This window comes from Epinephelus fuscoguttatus, linkage group LG17, assembly GCF_011397635.1.
Source record: "Epinephelus fuscoguttatus linkage group LG17, E.fuscoguttatus.final_Chr_v1".
Taxonomy (NCBI): Eukaryota; Metazoa; Chordata; class Actinopteri; order Perciformes; family Serranidae; genus Epinephelus; species Epinephelus fuscoguttatus.
Window position 1 is genome coordinate 31989126 of NC_064768.1, and position 23442 is coordinate 32012567.

Sequence of the window (23442 nt, forward strand, 5' to 3'; positions counted from 1 at the left end):
TTTATTCCTTTTAATTCTGGTTTGTGTTTCTTGTTTTACTTGTTGCATAACTCCAACTCCCCATGTGTCACTTATTGCGCTCCTCTGTTACTGATGTGTGGGAAGTATGTTTGCTCGTGTGAAGTGGGTGACTGTAGAAACTGAATTGCCCTTCGGGCATAAATAAAGCTTTCTCTGACTCTGACTCTGACTCTAGTTTGTGAACTGCCATTCTGAAGCCTCAAGTTTGGATTTGTTAGGCACTGATGACAGTTTGAAGCTTTATATTACAAAGTGATTTCATCGCAGACTTGTGGCTGCATCAGTACATCCCCTAAAACTAAAATATTCCTTTCCCTGACTAATGCTAAAGTAAGAGTGAAATTGTGTGATGTAAACATAATAGTACAAAGCAAAAAGTACCAAAAGTACCATTTTGTTTGTGTTGATCATAATTCAAGTCAAAGGAAATGAAATGCAAATGAAGTCAATGTCAGTGTAGAATATTTCACACCATTTATTGTGCTTTTCACTGATAATGCACTTATAACAATCCTTATAAATATCTACATTGATTCTTTATCCTTTTATCAACACACTGTCAACACAATAAAGATATCTCAGCACACATATGTCTTAAAATTAAATCACTTCAACAAACCAAATTTCAACAAAGTAAAGCAAACCAAACCATAAAAGTAATCCTTATTGCACAGGCCTCTTTTTGAAAAAACATGGGATCACATCTGTCAAGCAACAGTGTAATGTTCTTGTCAATCTTTCTTGCAGTAGCGTCGGAATAATTTGTACAAAGCAGATGCAGGGATCAAAAGACTGGGAACTCCAGCCAGAAGGAAGATGATAACATAGACCCAGCTGGGATACGGTATTGCCTCCAACACTGGGAAGTTTTCCTGTAAACATGACAAGGAAATTATTTAAAAACTATACTTTTTTTGAAAATATGCAACACATTCTCACTACCAACTTGTCAAATACAGACACTTGGTCAGTGGCCCTGTATGTCAAACTATGAGGCTCTAAGTACCAGCGTTGTAGTACTCGAGACTGGTCTTGTCTTGGACTCAGACAAAGAAGACTCAGGATTTTATTTCAAGAACACCACAACTGTGTTAAAGGGATAGTGCACCCAAAAATGAAAATTCAGCCATTATCTACTCACCCATATGCTGATGGAGGCTCAGGTGAAGTTTTAGAGTCCTGATAACACTTGTGGAGATCCCAGGGGAGAGGGGGTAGCAACACAACTCCACCTAATGGAGGCTTAAGGTGCCCCAGATTCAAACATCCAAAAACACATAACTGAAGCCACAAAATATCTCCATACTGCTCGTCCGTAGTGATCCAAGTGTCCTGAAGCCCCGACATAAAAAGTTGTTTGGAAAAACGTCATTTGAACTCTGTTTTTAGCCTCATTGTAGCCTGTAGCTCTAACTGCCTCTCTGTGCACTGCGCTCACGTGTGCACGCTTGCGTGAGACAGTGAGATATGGGCACCGCGTTCATGTGTGTTCACGTGCTTTCGCTGGTGTCACACACAAGCACACACGTGAGTGCGGTGCACAGAGAGGCAGTTAGAGCTACAGGCTACAATGAGGCTAAAAACAGAGTTGTGTTTTTAGACGTTTGAATCTGGGGTGCCGTAAGCCTCCATTGAGTGGAGCTGTGTTGCTACCCCCTCTCCCCTTGGATCTCTGGAAGTGATGTGAGGACCCCCGGCATATGGGTGAGTAGATAATGGCTGAATTTTCATTTTTGGGTGCACTATCCCTTTAAGCAAACAGGGTTAAATAAAGATGGTTAAGTTCATTTCAGCTCCCTTTTTGTTTATTTGTTTGGATTTTTTTGATTATAGAAACAAAGTAAAATACCCACGCACAAATTTCACATCTGCAATGCCTTCTGATTATTTCCTAAAGACCTGTCTCATGGTACACTTGTATATATTGTAGCGACGCCCACAGTTCCCAGCATGCTGGACTGAGTACTTTGTTGTTACTGTTGAGCTGTTTTCTGTTCCATAACACAAATGTCATCTTTTCGTTACTGTCTTTGGTTTGCTTGTTTAGAAAATGATGGTCTATGCTATTCATTTGTGTGTTAATTCATAGTTTGCACCATTAGTGAGTTGGCTATCCCACTTCATGACACCAGCTGTATTGTTTTGTCTTTCTGAAATGCGAGAGTGTTATTCATTATCTACATGTCAATAAAGGCTGACATTGTTCAACTCCAATAAATCCTCTGTGAAACAGGAAATGTCACATTACAAACATATGCTGTGTGGCAATAAAACTGGTGCCCAAAAACCAGTCTTTGTTTTCTATGGGTGTTTATACTTTCAGATAAGTATCAGTAGTGCCTCTAATTTGCATGTTCCACATTTGATATTAAGTGTGTCTTGCAGAGTGTTATTTGCACTTGTCTGGTCTTGTCTTGGTCTCAACACACTCCAGTCTTGGTCATGACTCGGTCTCAGTTTAGGTGGTCTTGACTACAACTTTGCAAAATACCGTTTCAGTGTTCATTTTGGATGCTCATGGAAGGGATGTCAATTTATGCTCATTACATGGATTGTGTCCTTTCAAAATAAACTTCCATTTTCACAGGAAATGTAAAGTTTTAGCTCATTAAATGCATACATTAAATGTGTAACATAGGTAAAAAAGACTTTGCTCTTAGGCTTACTTCCTTAAGTTTAGGCAACAGAAGTCTGTGGTAAGATTCAGAAAAACATCAGGGGCCGTATTCACAAATCTTCCCAGTGCTAAGTTGCTCCTGGCAATGAAATTCTAAGAAAATTCTTGTGACATTTTGTTAGAATTTCCCCTGAATGTTAAGACTGGTTCCTTGTAAAGATAAAGGTTATTCACAAAGCATCTTAGACCTTAACAGAGCTCCTAAGGTGAAAAACTGTTAGGAGCAGGGAGGACTTTTAAAAGGCTTAAGAGTTTCTTAAGCAGAGGAGAAAATTAAAGAAACACAAAGAGGTCAGAGAAATGGTCTCTAAACACAAAATGACCGTAAGTAAATGAAATGCTACAGATGAGAATATGCAGGGACAATATTTGTGGTTGATCTCATTTGGGATATGCACACGTTTCCCACCTAGCAAAATAATGCTATAATGACAGAAATAAAATTATCACAATACTAAGATATTTGAGAAACTGGAAAAATGCAACAGTGCAGCAGAGATGATTTGAGTCTGTCTCAATCTTCCCTCTGCAGAGTGATCACATTAACAATGGCAACACTGTCAATCTCATAGTGTGCAGTTCATTTCATTTCCACTAGGTGTTCACACATTGCAGGCTCAAAAAGGGATGTGTCTGTGACAACCAATCACATCTCTTAAAAGAAAGCATCACACCTAGCAACAGGGTCAACCACACCCCAGCACTAAGAGAAAAGTTTCTGTCTCCTCCTTGCTCAGAGTTGCCCTTAGAACTTTCTTAACTCACTCTAAAGCTAAGACTCCTTACTAAAGGTTTTATTCTGAGAGCTCTCTTTGAGTACTCTCAGAATATTTGTGAATACGGCCCCAGGGATTGACTTAAGATAAGTACATTTGTTACTAACTTAACATAACGTCATGTGACATATATCACTAGTGTTGTATGCTACACTTAGCACACACATATATGTAGCACATACAGCACAAATAACTCAGCTGACCTTTGGCTTCAAATGGGAATGAATAGCGGGCTCCTGTCCATTATTTGACCCATCCACCTGCCCTCCCATCCTTGCTCACAGACTTTCTTGCTCCTCATAATACAGCAGTTGCTCAGAGCATCAGAATATGCCACTAAAGGGTGCCTCAGTTTGTTGGTATGCGATGCCAAGGGTCAATGACCAAGCATCAGTGTTTGACGAGTTGGGAGTGAGCCTGGGTTGAAATGTGATTATTTAAAGAAATGTAGCAAACAGGAGTTGTGAAACATACCGAGCTTGGATTCCAGGTGACGTATGTCAGCTCGGCACTGACTTTGGTGGCAAAGTAAAACACAAAGATGACAAAGACAATCAAAGGGCTGACCACTCTCCATGTGGCCTGCCAGAAGATGTTGGGTTTGTGTCCAATCATGAACTCAACGTCTCTGTTAAACCTGTGAAAGAAAGGAGATCTGACTCAAGAGGTATAATCAACATGGCACACGTTTGCATACACCCTAAAAACACAAAATGCTGTGACTAAATGTTGATGCCAAGGATTCATTACGGCAAAACAGGCTTAGCAATCTCCTGTTACTTTACCACTTACCTATCCATTCCATACAGGTAGGCTACAGCCATCATCTCACAGAAGGCAATAATGAGCAGAGGGACAGAGCCTGCATAGCCATCAAAGAGTGCTAACCAGTAACTCCCAGACCGCAGAGTAAAGATGAGTGCAATCAAGAAGGCAGTGAGGCATACGATTCCTAAAATCCCAAGCAACACAAAATAAAGTTCTTAACCCTTATGCCACTGTAGAAATGTATGTACTGTCAACACACATGGGTCTATAGGATCATTTACCTGTTATCGCCTCTTTAGGAAACTTCTTAGGAAAGACATTTAAGTCCTGCAGGGGAACCACAGTTCCCTCTATAGCTCCAAACATGGTGGAGAGGCCGAGACAGAAAAGCATGATGAAAAAGAGGACAGACCAGAGGGGAGAAAGAGGCATCTTTGTGATGGCCTCTGTGAACACAATAAAAGCCAGACCTGTTCCCTCCACTCCCTGGAAAACAAGCATACAATCAACTGCAACATTCAGTGGACTTGTTAAATAAGAGAGGAGTAAAATCATCATGATGGCTCCAAAAAAAACATACATCACTTAGAAAAGTCCGCAGGCTGCAGGTGTTGAGATCCAGCCCCTGAATGATCTCTAACCCTGATATCGTGCTGTTGAGCTTTTGCAGCATTTCATCATAGTTGCTGTGTGTGATGGACCCCTCAGACAGATCGAATACATTCAGCAGCATCAAAATGTTTCTGAAAGAGGACATTTACGAACAAGAGTGATGAAAATGTGTTCTTTACTTTTGCCTTGGTTAAATCAAATAAATTGGACATACTGTTTTGTGCATATACTCATTAAGGCAGGCATCAAACTGCTCTGTTGCCCGGAAGCCAATGATGGAATAGATGACAGTAGCAGCAAAGATAGAAGTACAGCCATTAATAATGGAGATGATAACAGCATCTTGTTCACAATTGTTGCTAGAAAAAAAGTGAAAAAAAAAAATTATTGTGCATTTAATTTGATTAAATATTACCTGAAATATATACCTCACTGCACTTTGCTCGAATGCCATGTTGACTACTGAACTTACTGAACAGGGTTGTAGCTGGAGAAAGAGATGAGACCTCCAAAGGCCAGGGAGAATGAATAAAACACTTGGGCTCCTGCATCCAACCACGTTGCTGGGTTCACCAACTCATCTAGCTAGAAATCAATACATCATCAGCAGAGTGTTGCATCTTCCATGCTAATGACGTGGAGAAAGTATTTAAATGATAACTAACATCTGGTGTGAAGAGGAACTTGATTCCATCTACGGATCCTTTCAGAGTCAGTCCTCTGATGAGGAAGATGGTGAGGACGAGGTATGGCAGAGTGGAGGTGATGTACACAGCCTGAGAGAGAGGAAAGAGAAAACTTAGAGGAGCAATTTGTACCATTCTAAAAACATATTATGTTATCTGATGATCAGGACTGAACTTGACTTTGACTTGGTATTCATGACTTTGACTTCACTTAGACTTAAGACAGATGGCTCAAAGGGACTTGACATTTTTATAAAATATTTGCATATTTGCACTGAGAGGTTACGTTGACAGGACCCAGACATCAAACCTTAATCTGTCGCTACAAAACCCCCAAAGAAAGGTCTGTGAATGGCATTAGCTTATAGGCTGGTCAAATGTTAGCTAGAAAGCTAACGTTTGACCAGATCATCAGAATTTCATATGACTTGACTTGGTATAGCAAGGACTCAGCTTGACTTGCTTTATTCTTACCTCCGTAACTCAGAGCTTGCATGAGAATTTGCAGGTTAAGGCTTGAGACTTGCTTGTGACTTACTTCTTGTGTTACCAACTGCTCCAAAGTTCACTTATTAACACATATCTTGTTTGCTAAATTTAGCAAAAGAAAATCTGAAATGACCTTAGACCTTTAAAGAGACTGCACATCCACACAGTAGTCCTCTACTCACGTTGAATTTTGGACAAAATTAGTGCTGCATTTACAGTCAGTTTAATTAGTCAATCAAAATGGGTTACTTTTGCTTTGTCACCTATTCTGAGTGCTTTATTAACAAGTAAAATTAGATACAAAGAAAGAAAGTATAGTTCACAAAAGACTGCACATTAATGTCATAGACTATCTACCTTGCCTGTGGTCTCAATGCCTCTTATGCAGCAAATACAGAGCACAATCCAGGCAGCAGCCAAACACAGCACCATCCGCCACTGCAGACCTCCAGTGTCTTCAATAGCCTCTGAGGTGTTCAGTGTTTCTCTGTACCAGAAGTAGTCCACTGGAGAGCTGCGTTTGCACTCTGATACCAGATCTACATGTAAAGAAAAGTGGAAAATCAAATTGTTCAAATGGATTTAAAATGTCAGACTGGAACTGAAGATTTTTTTTTGGAATGGTGACATGCCTGTGAGATTAGCATTGAGAGGACAGTGGCTCCATGGCAGTGGACTCTGGAAGGAGTTGAAGAAGTACCACATCACCCAGGCGATGATGGTGTTGTAGTACATGCCCACTAAGAATGAGACAGACATGGACGCAATACCTGCAACAGAGGGGGAAAAGAGACAGCGCAACATTTTGCACCGTAGATATATTACATAAAATCTTCCAATGTAGTGCAGGTATTAATGGACCTTGACAGTAGTGCAAAGCATCGGCCTGTTCTCATGAACTGTTCGTACATATAGCCTACCTATGAAAAGTAAGACACCACAATTTGTATGTAGCCCACATAATCATGAGCCAGCAATTCATGGTTAATCCATGTAATCAGGTTGGCTGTAATCATATGACCAATGTGCTGACGGGAGTAAAGAAGGAAGTGGTATAAAGACTGAAAGTTTGTGTCAAACAACACAGGACAACCAGTGTCTGGAACTGTGTGAAACCAAGTGAACTTTGAGTTATTTTAAGGTACGTCATCACCACGTTTCCTTCCCTAAACTTAACCTACATACAGTACAGGCCAAAAGTTTGGACACACCTTCTCATTCAATGCGTTTTCTTTATTTTCATGACTATTTACATTGTAGATTCTCACTGAAGGCATCAAAACTATGAATGAACACATGTGGAGTTATGTACTTAACAAAAAAAGGTGAAATAACTGAAAACATGTTTTATATTCTAGTTTCTTCAAAATAGCCACCCTTTGCTCTGATTACTGCTTTGCACACTCTTGGCATTCTCTCCATGAGCTTCAAGAGGTAGTCACCTGAAATGGTTTCCACTTCACAGGTGTGCCTTATCAGGGTTAATTAGTGGAATTTCTTGCTTTATCAATGGGGTTGGGACCATCAGTTGTGTTGTGCAGAAGTCAGGTTAATACACAGCCGACAGCCCTATTGGACAACTGTTAAAATTCATATTATGCCAAGAACCAATCAGCTAACTAAAGAAAAACGAGTGGCCATCATTACTTTAAGAAATGAAGGTCAGTCAGTCCGGAAAATTGCAAAAACTTTAAATGTGTTCCCAAGTGGAGTCGCAAAACCATCAAGCGCTACAACGAAACTGGCACACATGAGGACCGACCAGGAAAGGAAGACCAAGAGTCACCTCTGCTTCTGAGGATAAGTTCATCCGAGTCACCAGCCTCAGAAATCGCAAGTTAACAGCAGCTCAGATCAGAGACCAGATGAATGCCACACAGAGTTCTAGCAGCAGACCCATCTCTAGAACAACTGTTAAGAGGAGACTGCGCGAATCAGGCCTTCATGGTCAAATAGCTGCTAGGAAACCACTGCTAAGGAGAGGCAACAAGCAGAAGAGATTTGTTTGGGCCAAGAAACACAAGGAATGGACATTAGACCAGTGGAAATCTGTGCTTTGGTCTGATGAGTCCAAATTTGAGATCTTTGGTTCCAACCGCCGTGTCTTTGTGAGACGAAAAGGTGAACGGATGGATTCCACATGCCTGGTTCCCACTGTGAAGCATGGAGGAGGAGGTGTGATGGCGTGGGGTGTTTTGCTGGTGACACTGTTGGGGATTTATTCAAAATTGAAGGCACACTGAACCAGCATGGCTACCACAGCATCCTGCAGCGACATGCCATCCCATCCGGTTTGCGTTTAGTTGGACGATCATTTATTTTTCAACAGGACAATGACCCCAAACACACCTCCAGGCTGTGTAAGGGCTATTTGACCAAGAAGGAGAGTGATGGAGTGCTGCGGCAGATGACCTGGCCTCCACAGTCACTGGACCTGAACCCAATCGAGATGGTTTGGGGTGAGCTGGACCGCAGAGTGAAGGCAAAGGGGCCAACAAGTGCTAAACACCTCTGGGAACTCCTTCAAGACTGTTGGAAAACCATTTCAGGTGACTACCTCTTGAAGCTCATGGAGAGAATGCCAAGAGTGTGCAAAGCAGTAATCAGAGCAAAGGGTGGCTATTTTGAAGAAACTAGAATATAAAACATGTTTTCAGTTATTTCACCTTTTTTTGTTAAGTACATAACTCCACATGTGTTCATTCATAGTTTTGATGCCTTCAGTGAGAATCTACAATGTAAATAGTCATGAAAATAAAGAAAACGCATTGAATGAGAAGGTGTGTCCAAACTTTTGGCCTGTACTGTAGCTTTTCTTGCCTGAATCTAAAGACGCCCAATCATGTTTCTTTTCCGAATCCTAACCAAAGAAACTTTGCTTACCTGTTCTTAACCTATGTACTTTTAGATACATGACTTCACATTAAATATATGACGCCATTTGTGGGGTAGTAATTTGTTAGCTATCATATGAGCTGTATGATGCCATACAAAGTTTTGTATGAGGATACGTTCAAAGTATGCATATGAGGGATTCAAACCACAACCATAATGACTAAAGCTGACTGAGACAAGTGTATCCAACATCTTAACTCAGGACCAGAAAACCAGATTTCAAGCAAGACTAAAAATCACATAGTTATGCACTCACCAACTCCAGTCAAGTAGGGGTGAATTGCAGTCCAAACCCCTACACTGCCCTTTCTAAGGCGTTGGCCAATGGCAAACTCCAGGTACAACAGTGGGATCCCCTCCAAGATGAGTAGGATAATAAAAGGGATCATAAAAGCACCTGTAGACACACCAAGGTAAGCTCAGATAACCGGAAAGATAGAAGAGATGTGTATTTAGCATAGAAACACCTTGTTAACTGTAGCTATGTGTGATAGTTGCAACATCCCAACACATAAAAATGATCTATAATATCTACTTCACAGAAAACTAGAAGTACTTTCGATATTTAGGGACCTCGGCTGAAGGGCGAGGACCCTCTTGTTCTTGTAGTGTTTATTATTATTATTATTATTATTATTATTGTTTCTTTCTTTCTTTCAGCGTACGCGACTTTGAACTGGAATTTGACCCCCTAAACATGCTCGAAAACTCACCAAAATTTGCATGCCTGTCAGGACTGGCGAAAAATTTTATAAACTGACGAAATTAATCTGAAAAGTGCCAAAATGGGCTCTCTAGCGCCACCTAGAAACACAAAAATGGCCGCTGCAGCCAGTAGGAACGTCGTAGGAAGATCAAACCAAAACAGCCTCGTTCATCTCATCAAGACCTACAAATCACGCACTCGCACCCATGACCTAACTCCAACAGGAAGTGAGATATTTCCCTTTCAAAATAAGAGTTTTCCTCAAAAAAAAAAATCCTTTAAAAATCAACTAGTCCGACACCGTTTATCGTATCGGCTTCAAACTCGCACACATTATTCTTCAACGTGTCCTTATCAATTATTGTGCGTAACTTTTTCAATCCTCGACTGGTTTGGATGTTATGACGCGTTTCAGGTGATGTGCGCCAAAACCTCCTGAGGATTTGTTGTGCCACCTAGACACACTAAAATGCCCGGTGCGACGGGTAGGAACCACTTAGAAGGACCAAACCAAAACTGTCTCGTTCGTCTCATCAAGACCTACAAATGTCGCGCTGCAACCCCTGACCTAACTCCAACAGGAAGTGAGCTGTCGGTCTTTGAATGTAAGATGGCGTTTTTCACAAATTCTGTCGATCAAAAATTATTTGCTCCTGCACCGTTTATCATAACTGCTTCAAACTTGCACAAATTACAGCTCTACCCCTGCTGAACATTACTTGTGAAGGACTTTGTCATAACTTGAACGGTTTGGATTTTAGAAGCGTTAGAAGGTGCAGGACACAACTCCTCATGATGATCTCTGGAAGAAAAGATGAGGGCCAACACACTGTAAACCTGTGATTAAGGTGACATTTTTCAGTCCATAGACATACAAGCTTTATATGTTTGCGTTCAGAACAAATTTATCTATCTGGTGATGTTTTCAGATTTAAGATGGGACCCACGGTTTGGCATCTGGAAGGATTTGTTTGAGAAAGTTTCAAGCCATTCTGCTCTGTGTATGAGCTGCATGCAGTCCTTAATTAGCATAACAAAGGCTTCACTCTGACAGTCTGTGTGTCAGAGTGAAGTGTGTATGTGTGTGGTCACACACACATGAGGTTTTAAATTACTTTAAAAATGACCTTTAAAGTATTTCCATGTATTTTATCAATTTTATGTCTCTGAACCCAAGAGACTGACCTGGAGGGTTGCAGTAAATCACCTCATTTCAAGTACAAGTCAGTAACAGTGTTACAAACATCAGGAAAGAATATACATCTTTGAGGAAATGTAACATTCAACAACACAGTAGTCTCATCAAACACCTTTCTTTTGATGTAATTGACAGAAAAATTAAATGCTGTGTTTTTGATGCATACAACATTATGTATACTTCGTGCAATCTGTAACTTTGTCTGCCACAAACAGGAAGTATGTGAACATGTGAGATATGTCAATATGTCAGCAAACTCTCTCTCTCTCCCTCCCTGTCCCCCCATCTCTCTCTCTCTCTCTCTCTCTCTCTCTCTCTCTCTCTCTCGTGTCCTGTTACTGCATGTCAGTAACTCGGCCTCTTCTTCAGAGCCTTTGTGCTCCACTGTCTTGCAGGTTAACTTCTATCACAAACTGTCAAAGTTTCATTAGGTCACATGGCTTATGTCTACAAATTGCAAAATATACGCTCACACCACCTTCATAAGAACCCTTTACAGTTTTTAAAATTGAGTTTGACTTATGATTCTGGCTATTGTGGTACAACATGTGGGAAGTATATATTAATATCTAATAGTATACATATGTGACAATAATCATATGTGTGTAATAACAGGAGAAGTATGGCACACACAGACAGACACGGACACACACAGACACACACACACAGACACACACACACACACACACACACACACACACACACACCCCATGCCCTATCCCCCCCCCCCCTCTCTCTCTCTCTCTCTCTCTCTCTCTCTCTCTCTCTCTCTCCCCCCTCTGTCCTCTTTCTCTCGTCTCTCCCTCTCTGCATGTTGAGAACTCGGCCGTCTATGTCTGTCTGTCTGTGTGTGTCATACTTCTAGTGTTATTATACACATATTATTAGTGTCACATATGTATACAATCAGATTTTAATTCAACACTTGTAGGACTTAGTTTATATTTGTGTCTGTTTGCTGCACTTAGATCCTCAAAGCAGCCAGTACACATCACTCAAGCTTTCAGTAGGTCACATGATTTCAAATGAATATGGATGTGTTGTTTGATCATCACACATGTCAAAGTTTCATTAGGTCACATGGCTTGTGTCTACAAGTTTCAAAGTATAAGCTCACACCACCTTCATAAGAACCTTGCATTTTTAACCCTGTGTGAACTTTTAACCCCTTATAAAAAATCACACCTGTCCCCTTCGGAACGGTGTGAACAACAGAAAAATATTAAATATTAACATATTTCTCTACATTTTTTTGCTGAAATCTTTTAAGCAACTTGTTCTCAGATTATGCATATCAAATATTAATTCCTTTTGAGGATTTTCACAATATATTTGCCATTTTATTTACATGAAGTCACTGTTACTTTAATGAAAAAAAAAACATGAATTAAGATTAACTATATAGTAAATGTTGGATGGATTTTTTTATTTTATTTATCACAGTCTGTGATATGTGAATGATAAATAACAACACCAGTTTTGATGCATTATCATTTTTGGGGGGGGGTTTCTATTTTTTCAATAAAAATACACAGTTCCCCTCCAGGACTTTTTTTTGTCTTTGTTGAAAAACAACCATAAAAATATTAATTTTTTTTTTTGATTTTTAACTCCTAGTCAGAGTATACATACCAAATATTCATTGTGGGTGTATGTATGAGAGAGAAAGACAGGGAGAGAGAGATAAAGAGAGAGAGAGAGAGAGAGAGAGAGAGAGAGAGAGAGAGATGGAGAATAATAATAATGAAACCTTAAAGCAACCTGCAGCTCATAATTTGTAATTTTTAGCGACACAATTACACACACACACACACAAATTCCACTCCCTGTCCCCCCTCTCTCTCTCTCTGTCTCTCTTTCTCCCCCCTCTGTCCTCTTTCTCCCTTCTCTCCCTCTCTGCATGTCGTTAACTTGGCCGTCTGTGTCTGTGTGTGTCATACTTCTACTGTTATAATACACATATGATTAGTGTCACATATGTATACAATCAGATATTAATTCAACATTTGTAGGTCTTAGTATATATTTGTTTCTGTTTGCTGCACTTAGACCCTCTCAGCAGCCGGTACATATCACTCAAGCTTTCACTAGGTCACATGATTTCAATTGAATATGGATGTGTTGTTTGATCATCACACACGTCAAAGTTTCATTAGATCACATGGCTTATGTACACAACTTGAGCTGGGGGATGACGGCGTGGGGGGACGACGGCGGGGGGCCGAGGTCCCTCCCAACGCTGCTTGCAGCTTTAATTATATTTTGCTGTTGGCATGATTCCTTTAATATATCAGTGTTTATTGTGCTCCCATTAATTCTATACAGTTATTAATCTCTCAAAATCTCAACATCATGTGAAACAGTTACACATACAATGTAATGGTAACAAACAATAAGGGACTGACAGGTGCTTTTATTGTTGTCTTTCTCATGCATGATGAGCAGGCTCAGGGCTGAAAGTTCACTTTGCTATCAGGACTTTTCCAGATAGAAGATACTTTCCGAAACAGCTGATATGATAAAGCTCCTAATGATAAATCATTTGTAATTCTTGGGGTAGAGTTGGGCCATTTTATCATTTTGTTAAATCCAAGTACAGGTTGTCACTTGAGTCACTAAAGCATTCAGTAGTGAACTAAATGTTAAGAAAAATGTTAAGTTAAAAGACTCTCCTGAACAGCAGATCATGTGCTACCTTCAGTGGCACAGAGATAAAAAAGGGAATCAGATTTCCTCCTCTGAATGGTTTTCAGCCTATATCAGCAGTGACTAAACGGTTCACAGGAAGTTCAAGATAAAAAAGAGTTGTTTTTTCCCTCAACCGGCCTAATGTACAATAACCTTTGTATGTGAGCTATTTTGTTATCTTAAAATTGTTTGTGTTGAAGCTTTTTAAGTAGTTTAATCATCATATGTATAAAACATATATAAAAATACATTATTTGTCTTAAAGTAATCTACTTTGTTTGAAATGAACCACAAGAAGAGAGAGCTTGTCCACCGTGACGTCTGTCTCAGCGAATTTTCTGGCTGACTAGGCTTGAGTTTTGTAGGTGGTGATTTTGCCTGCTCGGCTGTGGTGGGTAATGCTGCTCATACCAACAACCTTATATATCTATATCTTCCAAAAATATACTTAAGTGAAGCACATCATCACTTAAACACAGAGATACAGGGATTATTAAAGGAGCTCTATTCAAAGCGCATCTATGATTAAAAGATTATCTGCACGTGGCTCCCAACAAGGAGGTGGCTGAGCCTGCAGCTAGCAGCTAACGGTGTTAACAGCATGGACAGTAATAACAACGGCAACAGTGCTGACAGAGCTAATGATGTTAGACACAGGGGAATCAGAAGCTGGGCGTTACGCTTCTGCAACAATGCCGTCCTCATATTGGCACTAACAGTCGTATGAGTGCAGTGCAGACCCCCGAGAAGTTTGCCGGGCTTTGTAGCCAATTTTTGTAGTGGCCAAACAGTGGTACTGCAATGTCATGTGATGCCACTGGGCCCAAAAATACTTTTTCCCATAGACTTACATTGGGAAAGAGACGTCTATAAATTGGTGGATACAACTTCCGTAAAATGATTGGTTGCACAATCATAATTCAATCCATTCAATCATGGATGCTAACTCTATTAACAGTGCTAAACAACTGCAGCAGTGCTGACAGAGCTAATGGTGTTAACTACTGCGACAATGCCATCCCAATATCTGAGGTAACTGCTGCATGAGCGTTCTTTGGTCTTTGGTCCACACTGAAATGCCTCAACAGTGTTGGGTTGCAATTAAATTATGTACAAATGTATTCATGTTCCCTAGAGGATGAAGCCAAGTGATTTGTTGGTTACTGTAACACCTTAACTTAGGTCAAGATTTAAATATATACTTTATGAGTGTTCAAGTAGCCTCACAGAGCTGCTATATGTACTGTACTGGTATCTGTGCTGCTCTGGCTGATCATTCTGAGAGTTTCCTAATTCAAGATATGCTGGATAATCTGATAAGTGATGGTGATATGTGAGCACCTCTCAGGCAACACCTTAGCACAGGGTCATGTTTGTGTTTACATGTAATCACGCCACTCCACTCGTAGCCAAGAGGTAAAGTTCAAGGAATCTGCAAAAACACGGCTTTTACAATTCACAAAGCCAGTTTGCCACTAGTCATTGTTTTGTTGTTTTTTTACTCCAGATACATCGGTGTGTGATTTTTTTTTTTTTATTACCATGTGCAGCGGTTTAATGCATCAGTGGTTCTCTGCTGTAAAATGGACATCTAAGCTTTAAACGGCAATGTCCATTCACTTCTTCGAGTTAATATTTAACTTAAATCACTTTAGGTGCGGATATTAAGGTCATAATGATGCACCATGGTTTGATAATGTCACTTTAGATAATAGAGTGTTTGCTTAGTATGTATTTCCTCAGGTTTTGTGTTGTCAACTCACACCAGAATCTTTAACAATTTTTTTTTAAAAAAACCTAACCAAAGACATTGTGATTAATTATAATGCAAGTGATGCTAACAAAATGTCTTGCATTTTATTTAAATTTTAGGGATAGCCAATCGAGGTTTAAACAAACTATTATAACCTGTGTATTCATCAGACAATTTCAATTTTAATGTCCACTATGGAAACTGTTTTGTTTTTTTTCATTCATTTCACATTTTAGTTACAGATAAGAAGAATGTACCTCCTCCGTGGCTTTGACACAGGTAAGGGAACCTCCAGACGTTGCCAAGTCCCACACAGAAGCCCACACAGGTGAGCAGATACTGGGCTTTGTTGTCCCATTTGGGCCTGTCCCCTGCCTCCTCCTTCTCCATCTTCTCCAGGTCCCCATGAGAGGGGATGCTGTCCTCCAGTCCAGGGTTTGGAAGAACCAGTCTCATGGTGTCTTTTGAGTTATTCCAGTCTCTAGGTTGTCAGACAGGGTGCCTCGATAGAAGTTCAGAAGTCCTCAGTGCTGCTTGCTGGCACACTGACTGCGCGTGCGCGCGAGTGTGTGTGTGTGTGTGTCCTACAGGCTCTATTTATCTGTCCCTTTCACCTATCATTTTGAAGGCCGAGTGGACCTGGGTGTCACCATCATAAAATATTCCTGCCAATGAGAGTAAGATTTGTACACATATCGGTGCAATGTGAAGCAGTTCACACAAATGTGTTCATCTGATATAATTTATTGACCAGATACATCAAGTCATAGTTTCAGATTTTTTAAAAAAAAGTCACCAACTCAGCTGTCAGTGTGCATGTACTCCTCAGTTCGAGTAATAATTTAACTTTGGATCTTTGTGGATTTCATCCCAGCAGGGTGAGGACACGTGTACGTTAGTAACTGTTAATAAACAACCCCATTGAGAAGTTTTAAGAGCTTTGAGCCAGTGCCAGACCTAGCAGATTCGCTGCGTTGGGCAAGATTCCTCCTTCACTCCGCCCCAGGCAGCTACTTATTTTGTCTATAGGAGGATCTGCCATACTGTCAGTGTGAGATTACAGCTTAGTCATTTAATTACATTTGCTGTAGCCTGCTGGTACTTCAGTTATATTTGAATAGTGATTAAAGTGATAATAACGGATCTTTATTTCTCGGGAACTCTCAAAATGTGATAGTAACATTAAATTTATCTGGAATGTTTAATTTGTGTTAGATTTAAGACAGACTTAAAGATACCATGACGTCTGTACTTCAAAAGCTCTTCTGTTTGTACAAAATAAAAGCAAATGTGACTTTTTGTTCTAATGTTGCATTTTTCTTGATAGGCCACTGACAACTTATGTTACGTTTTAGAACCATGACGCAGCAGACCAGCAGAGGCCAACATACGAGTGCAGTTCAAAAATCATTGACAGGACCCAGACATCAAATCTTAATCTGTCGCTGCAAAACCCACAGAGAAGTCTGTGAATGTGTCTTTTTAATTTCACATGACTTGACTTGATTAAATTATGGCAAAGACTCAAACTGACTTGCTTTATTCTTACCTCAGTAACTCAGAGCTTGCATGAGATTTGCAGGCTAAAGGGCCAGTGTGTAAAATGGGTTGAAAACAGTGACATCAGTGGTCAATTTCTAGATTGCAGGGCTCACTCGTTCACCCCTCCCGTCGGGTAAATGACGGTGGCCTTGTAGGGACAAAAAGCCTTGCGCACGACTTTTTCAGTAGTAGATCTATCTAGCGACGAGGTGAATGCTTATTTAGAAATCTAAACCATGTTACGATATTGTAATGAATCCCTCACGAGCAGGAGACCAGAGGAGCGTTCAGAAAAAAGGCTTGTTTATTTGAGCACTCCAGAAACTCCGGTAACACTCCACTCCGTCCCAAACTCTGACTCTTCTAGCGTAACAGACACACTTCATAACTTTACACACATACTCGTTTACAATACCTAGCGGGGACCCCCTCCCCTCTCTGCTCCGCCAATCTCCAGCCCGCACACTGACTGACAGCGTAGCCAGTAAACAGAGCTCAGCTGTTTATTTAGCCTAGCGATATCTCCGGACTATAGTAGCTGCAATGGACGACTTTGAACGTGATTTTGAAGAGTTTCTTGTAGCGGACACAGACCCAGAGCCATACCTGTTTGAGCCGGAGCATACAGATGAGGAACTCTATGTGTTTGATGCTGAGCGGGCAAGAAGAGAGGCTGAATGCACAGAATGAGATTCGGTGCTACTGCTACCATCGTTGGGGAGATATATCATCAGGAGGAAAAGCGCCGCAGACAGTGCATCACAAGGAGTGAAGTTGCGTCTTCTTTTCCTCGCAGATGACGGTTCGGGTTAATTGTCTCCTGTTGCGTGGTAAGTCTGGTCCATTCGCAAACTGTATAACTAAAAAAAACTTTTCGCTACTCTCTATCGATGAACTACTAACACTCTCTGCTGTTATCTCCTCCTCCTTCCTTCCCTCCGCTGTCTTCATTGGTTCATTTATACACACGAAACGCGTTCTCTGGCTGGCTGGATTGTCCGCTCGGTCTGCCGTACATACATGGCGGCGCAAGATGTCGACCTCTCTAAAGCAAGGCCCTTGATATATATATATATATATATATATATATATATATATATATATATATAAAGCATAATTATAAGGCTACGAAAACCAAACGAATTTTATTTTATAGCGATCATACACTTGTATAAACATATTAATGGGTAGAATATTCAGATTCAGATTCAGATTGACAATAAACCATGCCAAATATTACACACTGGCCCTTTAAGGTTTGAGACTTGCTTGTGACTTACTACCTGTGTTACCAACTGCACCAAAGTTCACTTAATAACGCATATATTGTTTGCTAAATTTAGCAAAAGAAAATTTGAAATGTGTCTTTTGTTTTCGTGGGAGTTACTTGCTGTATGTGATGCAAAGACTCTCAGAAAGAACAAAAATAAATACATTTCCAAAAGTATTGAACTATTCTATGGGGTTGCTAACTGTCTTAATGATGGCCTTGTTTATGACAGTAACCACACAAGTGTTTTCAAATGAATGTGATAACTAATTATGAGTTAAAAGTGTAGTGCGTAAGATTAAGGGGCATATATTGGCAGAAAATGAAATATGATATTCAGAACTATGTTTTTGGTAGTATTAGTGTCACCTGAAATCAATAATTGTTGTGTTTTCATTTTCATAGCTTCATACGGAGTGGGTCGTCTTTCATGGAGCTCGCCATATTGTTCTAAAGTAACCCAGAATGGATAAATCAAACAATTGCTCTAGATTCACATTTTTACTTTATTGCATAGGCCACTATAGTTTCACTACACTCTTGACACACACATAGGAGAAGTTTTAATTCGGTTTTTCAATTCAATTTTATTTAATTTATAAAGCCTCAGAGGGCTTGACAGCATACGTCATCCATCTGGACCCTCATAGTAATGTTGCAATCTCACCACTAGATGTCACTAAATCTTACACATTAGACCTTTAAAGAGACTGCACATCCACACAGTAGTCCTCTGCGCTTGTTGGATTTTGGACAAAATTAGTGCTGCATTTACAGCTTTACATTATGTCAGTTTAATTAGTCAATCAAAATGGGCTTTGTCACCTATTCTGAGTGCTTTATTAACAAGTAAAATTAGATACAAAGAAAGAAAGTATAGTTCACAAAAGACTGCACATTAATGTCATAGACTACCTACCTTGCCTGTGGTCTCAATGCCTCTAATGCAGCACATATAGAGGACAATCCAGGCAGCAGCCAAACACAGCACCATCCGCCACTGCAGACCTCCAGAATCTTCAATAGCCTCTGAAGTGTTGCACTCTGACACCAGATCTACATGTAAAGAAAAGTGGAAAATCAAATTGTTCAAATGGATTTAAAATGTCAGACTGGAACTGAAGATTTTTTCTGGAATGGTGACATGCCGGTGAGATTAGCATTGAGAGGACAGTGGCTCCATGGCAGTGGACTCTGGAAAGAGTTGAAGAAGTGCCACATCACCCAGGCGATGATGGTGTTGTAGTACATGCCCACTAAGAATGAGACAGACATGGACAATTTTGCTAGGCTATGCTTTTAAGGTAGCTTCCCCAATGGCGGTTTTAGGCGGGGGCCAGCAGGGGCCAGTGCCCCCGTAACTCCGAGTCCGGCCCCCCCTGTGGCCCCCCCGCCGAGGAGTCGGAGGGGGAACGCGGAACTAAATCGTCTCAACAGGTTGCCGGTCGGACCACTTAAAGAGGCGCACCCAGTGAATCATGCAGAATACACCACACAAGAAGGAAAAGGGCCTGAGTTTTCTAATGTTTAGTGTTTCCCATACATTGACTAATTTGCCCTGCCACAGTCTCCAGAAACTGGCCAGATATAAAATGCCTCCGGTAAATGAACGTCACTCTGTAGCGCACCGGCTGGAGCTCCTACTGGGAATTCTTTTCCGGAGTTTTCATGGGTCTTTTATTTTGAAAATCGACTGGATACTCTCGTCTTTTCTGCGCCTGACTTCCTGTTTGACTCATTTGGTCTGTGCAAATTGACGCGCCGTCAGAAATAGACCCGGCGTGTAATTTTAGCGGAGCGGAGCGCCGAGCCGCTTCTAGGCCGAGGCTGGTGGAGCAGCTTCTTGAATGGCTGCTATTAGCTCCAGCACCCGCGCCTCGGCCGGATCGCGCACGCCACGGATCCAGTGGGTTGCTATAAATGGGCCTGTCCCAGAGACATTCAACTACCAGAGGGCTTTTGAAATGCTCTGATTCAGGGTGCTGTACTTGCAAATCGAGAGGGAGGGAGGAAAGCAGTAATTTGTGCCTGTTTGTGTGTAATTTATTTGAATCTCACCTTTTGTTTTCCTTTCGTTTTGCGTATTTTGTATTGTTTTGCGTATCTGGAACTGTACTTGTGAGTGTGAGAATTTTAAAAGAATATTTTGTCTGCACATGATTTTAAATATTAAAATAGCCCTCCAGAGGCAGATCAGTACGTCAGTCATTTTTCTTTTGATTACTGAAATGTTTAACCACTAATACTTGGCCGTATTTTAAGTGTAACCCTTCACCATAACATACAACTAGTGTTTTTATCAGTAAAAATGGAACATTTTTCACACATAAAAAGCACAAAGATGTTGAAATCTAGGCATATTCTGCCATCATAACTTTGCTCTCAGAATTCACCAGATTGATGCCTTTAAATCAAATACAAAATTTTCTCCCGGGGGAGCATGCCCCTGGACCCCCTTACACATATATATATCTTATTGTTCAGACTTAGATATTTGACCGTACTTGTATGTGCCCCTGTATCAAAAGGACTGGCCCTAGCTTGCCCCCCCCCATTGAAACTGGCCTAGAACCGCCACTGAGCTTCCCCAACACAGAAACTTCATGAACTCAACCAGAAAAGACTGAAGCTCTACTCTGTCACTCTCAGATATAATAGGGTAAGGTACTGGCAGAGTTCGGTAGAGTACTTTGATTACTTTTTTGCAGTAAGGAGTACCCTAACGCGTTAGTTTGCTGTTTGAGTAATAAAATACTTAAGTAGATTTTCAAACAAGACATCAGTTACTTCTGTTACTTTTAGAACGCTGGTCCTTCAGCTCCGAAACAGCAACGGCTGTCGTTTGGTTCTAATAACGGAGATAACGTTAAACCTATCAGTCTGAAAGAAGCCTTGTGGCTCGCTACGTGGTCGGAGAAATGTTGCCCTTGTCCACGGTGGAGGCTAAGCAGGGGCCTGTATCACGAAGCAGGGTTAATGTCTTAGCGAGGTAACTTCAGGGTTAACCCTGGGTTTTCGGTCTCACAAAGCCGGTTCAGTTCTTATCGGGCTAGATCACCATGGTAACTTACTCTGAAAGGCTATCCTGCTCCAGAGCAGGGTAAGATCAGGGTTAAATCTGATCCTATAAAAAGCACCACCCACTGGCCAATCAGCTGTTCGGAAAAAAATGACTCCGCTGACAGAAATGCAGCCCAGTCATGACGGGAAGTTTAATTCATTTGATTGATTTTGATTTGAAAGTTTATTTTGAACATTAAAAAAGAAAAGAAAGCAACAACAACAGACAATGAAAAGATTGTTCAAAAAGGAGTGGAAAGAAGTCGAAATTTCACCCCACCCCTTCATAACAAAGAAACTGATAATTTGCGGACACTTAATAGCACCATTAATTAGTGCCAACATTTTTTGTTGTTGGAGGAAATGATCCCTGTTAAAGATAATGGTCCTAACTGACAACTTTGCTGCTGGAAATGTGGAAAGTAGCCTATCATGTCTACACTTCATGGTGTTTGAGAGATTTTCCTTTTTGTTTTTTAAAGAGGGAGACTAGGTATATTTTTGCGCAGCTGTTAATTTCTAACACAGCTCAATATCAGGATGATTTTATTCAGACTATCAATTTGGTGTTGATATGATTTAATTGTGGCGTCAGCTTTAAGCTTTATTGTAGCATATATAACGTTATGACAAAGAAGACCAGTTTATCAGACGCAATGATGTTAGACGATAATTGTAATACACACAATTCATCTGCGCAGCATTGATTTCATGGGATTCAAGGGTGTTATCAGTGTCAGATGTACAGGTAATGTAGCTACTTGAACCAGTGATGAGTAATTTAACCTACACATAATTTTATTTGCTACCCTGTTTTGTCTTGATTTTTCCCTCTCTCCTCCTCTATTTCTTCTTTCCTGACCCGTTTTTTTTCTTCTCTATTATGTGATTTCATTGATGTTTTGACAGGGGAATTTCTTTGATAAGCTTTTAGTGGCTTCTAACCTCTCCGGCACTTTTCTTTTTTTAATCTTGTAAATTTTATACTGTCTGTTTTTAACATTATGTGCAAATAAACTAATCTAAACTAAAACTAAACATTATTCATCCCGTTATGCGTTGCCATGCATGTTTCCTCCTCCTGCAGCTGCCACGGTGTTGGCCTTTTCTGTAATGTTGCTTTTCGCCTCCTCATATTTTAGTAGAGTTAATCTCTGATCCTCACGAGAAATATTTTTTCCCTCACACACGGCGCTCTGTGAGGACACTCAGTGACGCTGCGCTTCTCTCACGATTGTGATTGGTCCGCTGCGTGCGCGTTCACGGCTCTTGATAAAGTAACCCTGGGTTGAGTTACCGAGTTGATATCCAGCGTCGTTATACCGATTATCCTGATTGCTATTGTTAGGGTTAGTCAACCCAGGATAGGTCTGGGTAACCCAGGAAAGGTTGATCTCGCTTCGTGATACAGGCCCAGGTGGCGTAGGACTCGCTGACAGACATATTTCAAACTCAGGACTTGCATTATGCCTGGTACACGCTACACGCTGGTACTCACCAATTATCCCCGGTCGTCTTTCACGGCGTGTGTAATGTCATCGGGTTATTCCTGTCCTGTTTTTGTTACTTTCACTATTATTTGAGTCACTGTCTGTCCATGTGCCAGCCGACATGTTGTTGTAGTCACCTAAAAGCGTCAGCAGATGGCAGGAGCTACATTTGAAGTGCCATATGTAAACTGTCAAGCTACTGTATCTTCTACAGGAAGTTCTGACAAATGTTTCAGAATAAAAACCTATTTAGAAAATGGAGGGATTCTCTTGGCTGGTTATAAGGGGCTTTTAATTTGAAACAAGTGTTGAGTTTGAAATGACGGTGCGATATGTTAACTTCACAAAGACAACGAAGCGGATAAAAAGTAAATATATAAACACACAGAAGGATTAATAAATAACGGACCGTCTATAATGTAGTTTGTTTCAAATGAAGCTGGGAGCCTCTGCAGTTGTGGTGAGTAAAAGCCCCGCCGCTATTTGGTAATGTTATTACTTTATGTCCGACCGTGAGTATGTACCATTGTTTGCTAGCTTGATGCTAATGACAGTAAGTTAACTCAGCGGGTTGACAAAGTGCCTCTGCTGTTTCACACCATCATTTCCCCCTTTTACTCTGTGTGGTAACATCCCTAGAGGAAATATTAAAAACGCTGGGGTGTTGTTGTCATACAGTTGTCTACGGCAGCAGATCGTTGTGTGTTTCTACTGGTCAAAGTGACAGCTGTGATGGGAGAATTGGATCTCAGTGGAGGGCAAGTGGTCCATAACTTTAATCTTGGAGACAAAAAATGTAGGCTTAGCGCCC

The 23442-nt window shown here is 40.7% G+C and overlaps 1 protein-coding gene across 2 annotated transcripts; it reads right to left on the minus strand.

Annotated features, from left to right (window-relative positions):
- Window positions 1-490: 490 nt before the first annotated feature.
- LOC125904705 (sodium-dependent neutral amino acid transporter B(0)AT1-like) lies at window positions 491-22856 on the minus strand. Of its 2 annotated transcripts, XM_049602299.1 has the most exons (14): window positions 22640-22855; window positions 19001-19137; window positions 15527-15934; window positions 9181-9321; window positions 6662-6799; window positions 6387-6568; window positions 5520-5630; window positions 5327-5439; window positions 5085-5213; window positions 4823-4985; window positions 4524-4728; window positions 4267-4426; window positions 3949-4111; window positions 491-893 (listed from the first exon to the last, which is right to left on the minus strand). In XM_049602299.1, exons 3-14 carry the CDS (start codon window positions 15723-15725, stop codon window positions 753-755), a joined length of 1845 nt encoding a protein of 614 aa, XP_049458256.1. In that variant the 5' UTR covers window positions 15726-15934; window positions 19001-19137; window positions 22640-22855; the 3' UTR covers window positions 491-752. The 2 variants fall into 2 exon arrangements, with proteins under 2 accessions (XP_049458256.1, XP_049458257.1); XM_049602300.1 differs by lacking the exon at window positions 15527-15934 and having other exon boundaries at window positions 22640-22856.
- Between the last annotated feature and the right edge of the window lie 586 nt (window positions 22857-23442).

Coding starts and splice junctions, on each gene's coding strand:
- LOC125904705 (XM_049602299.1), bottom strand. CDS start 15,725: ATGAGACTGGTTCTTCCAAACCCTGGACTGGAGGACAGCATCCCCTCT. Junction 6,569..6,661: donor TCTCAATGCTAATCTCACAG/GCATGTCACCAT, acceptor CTTTACATGTAG/ATCTGGTATCAGAGTGCAAA. Junction 5,440..5,519: donor AGTTCCTCTTCACACCAGAT/GTTAGTTATCAT, acceptor ATTGATTTCTAG/CTAGATGAGTTGGTGAACCC.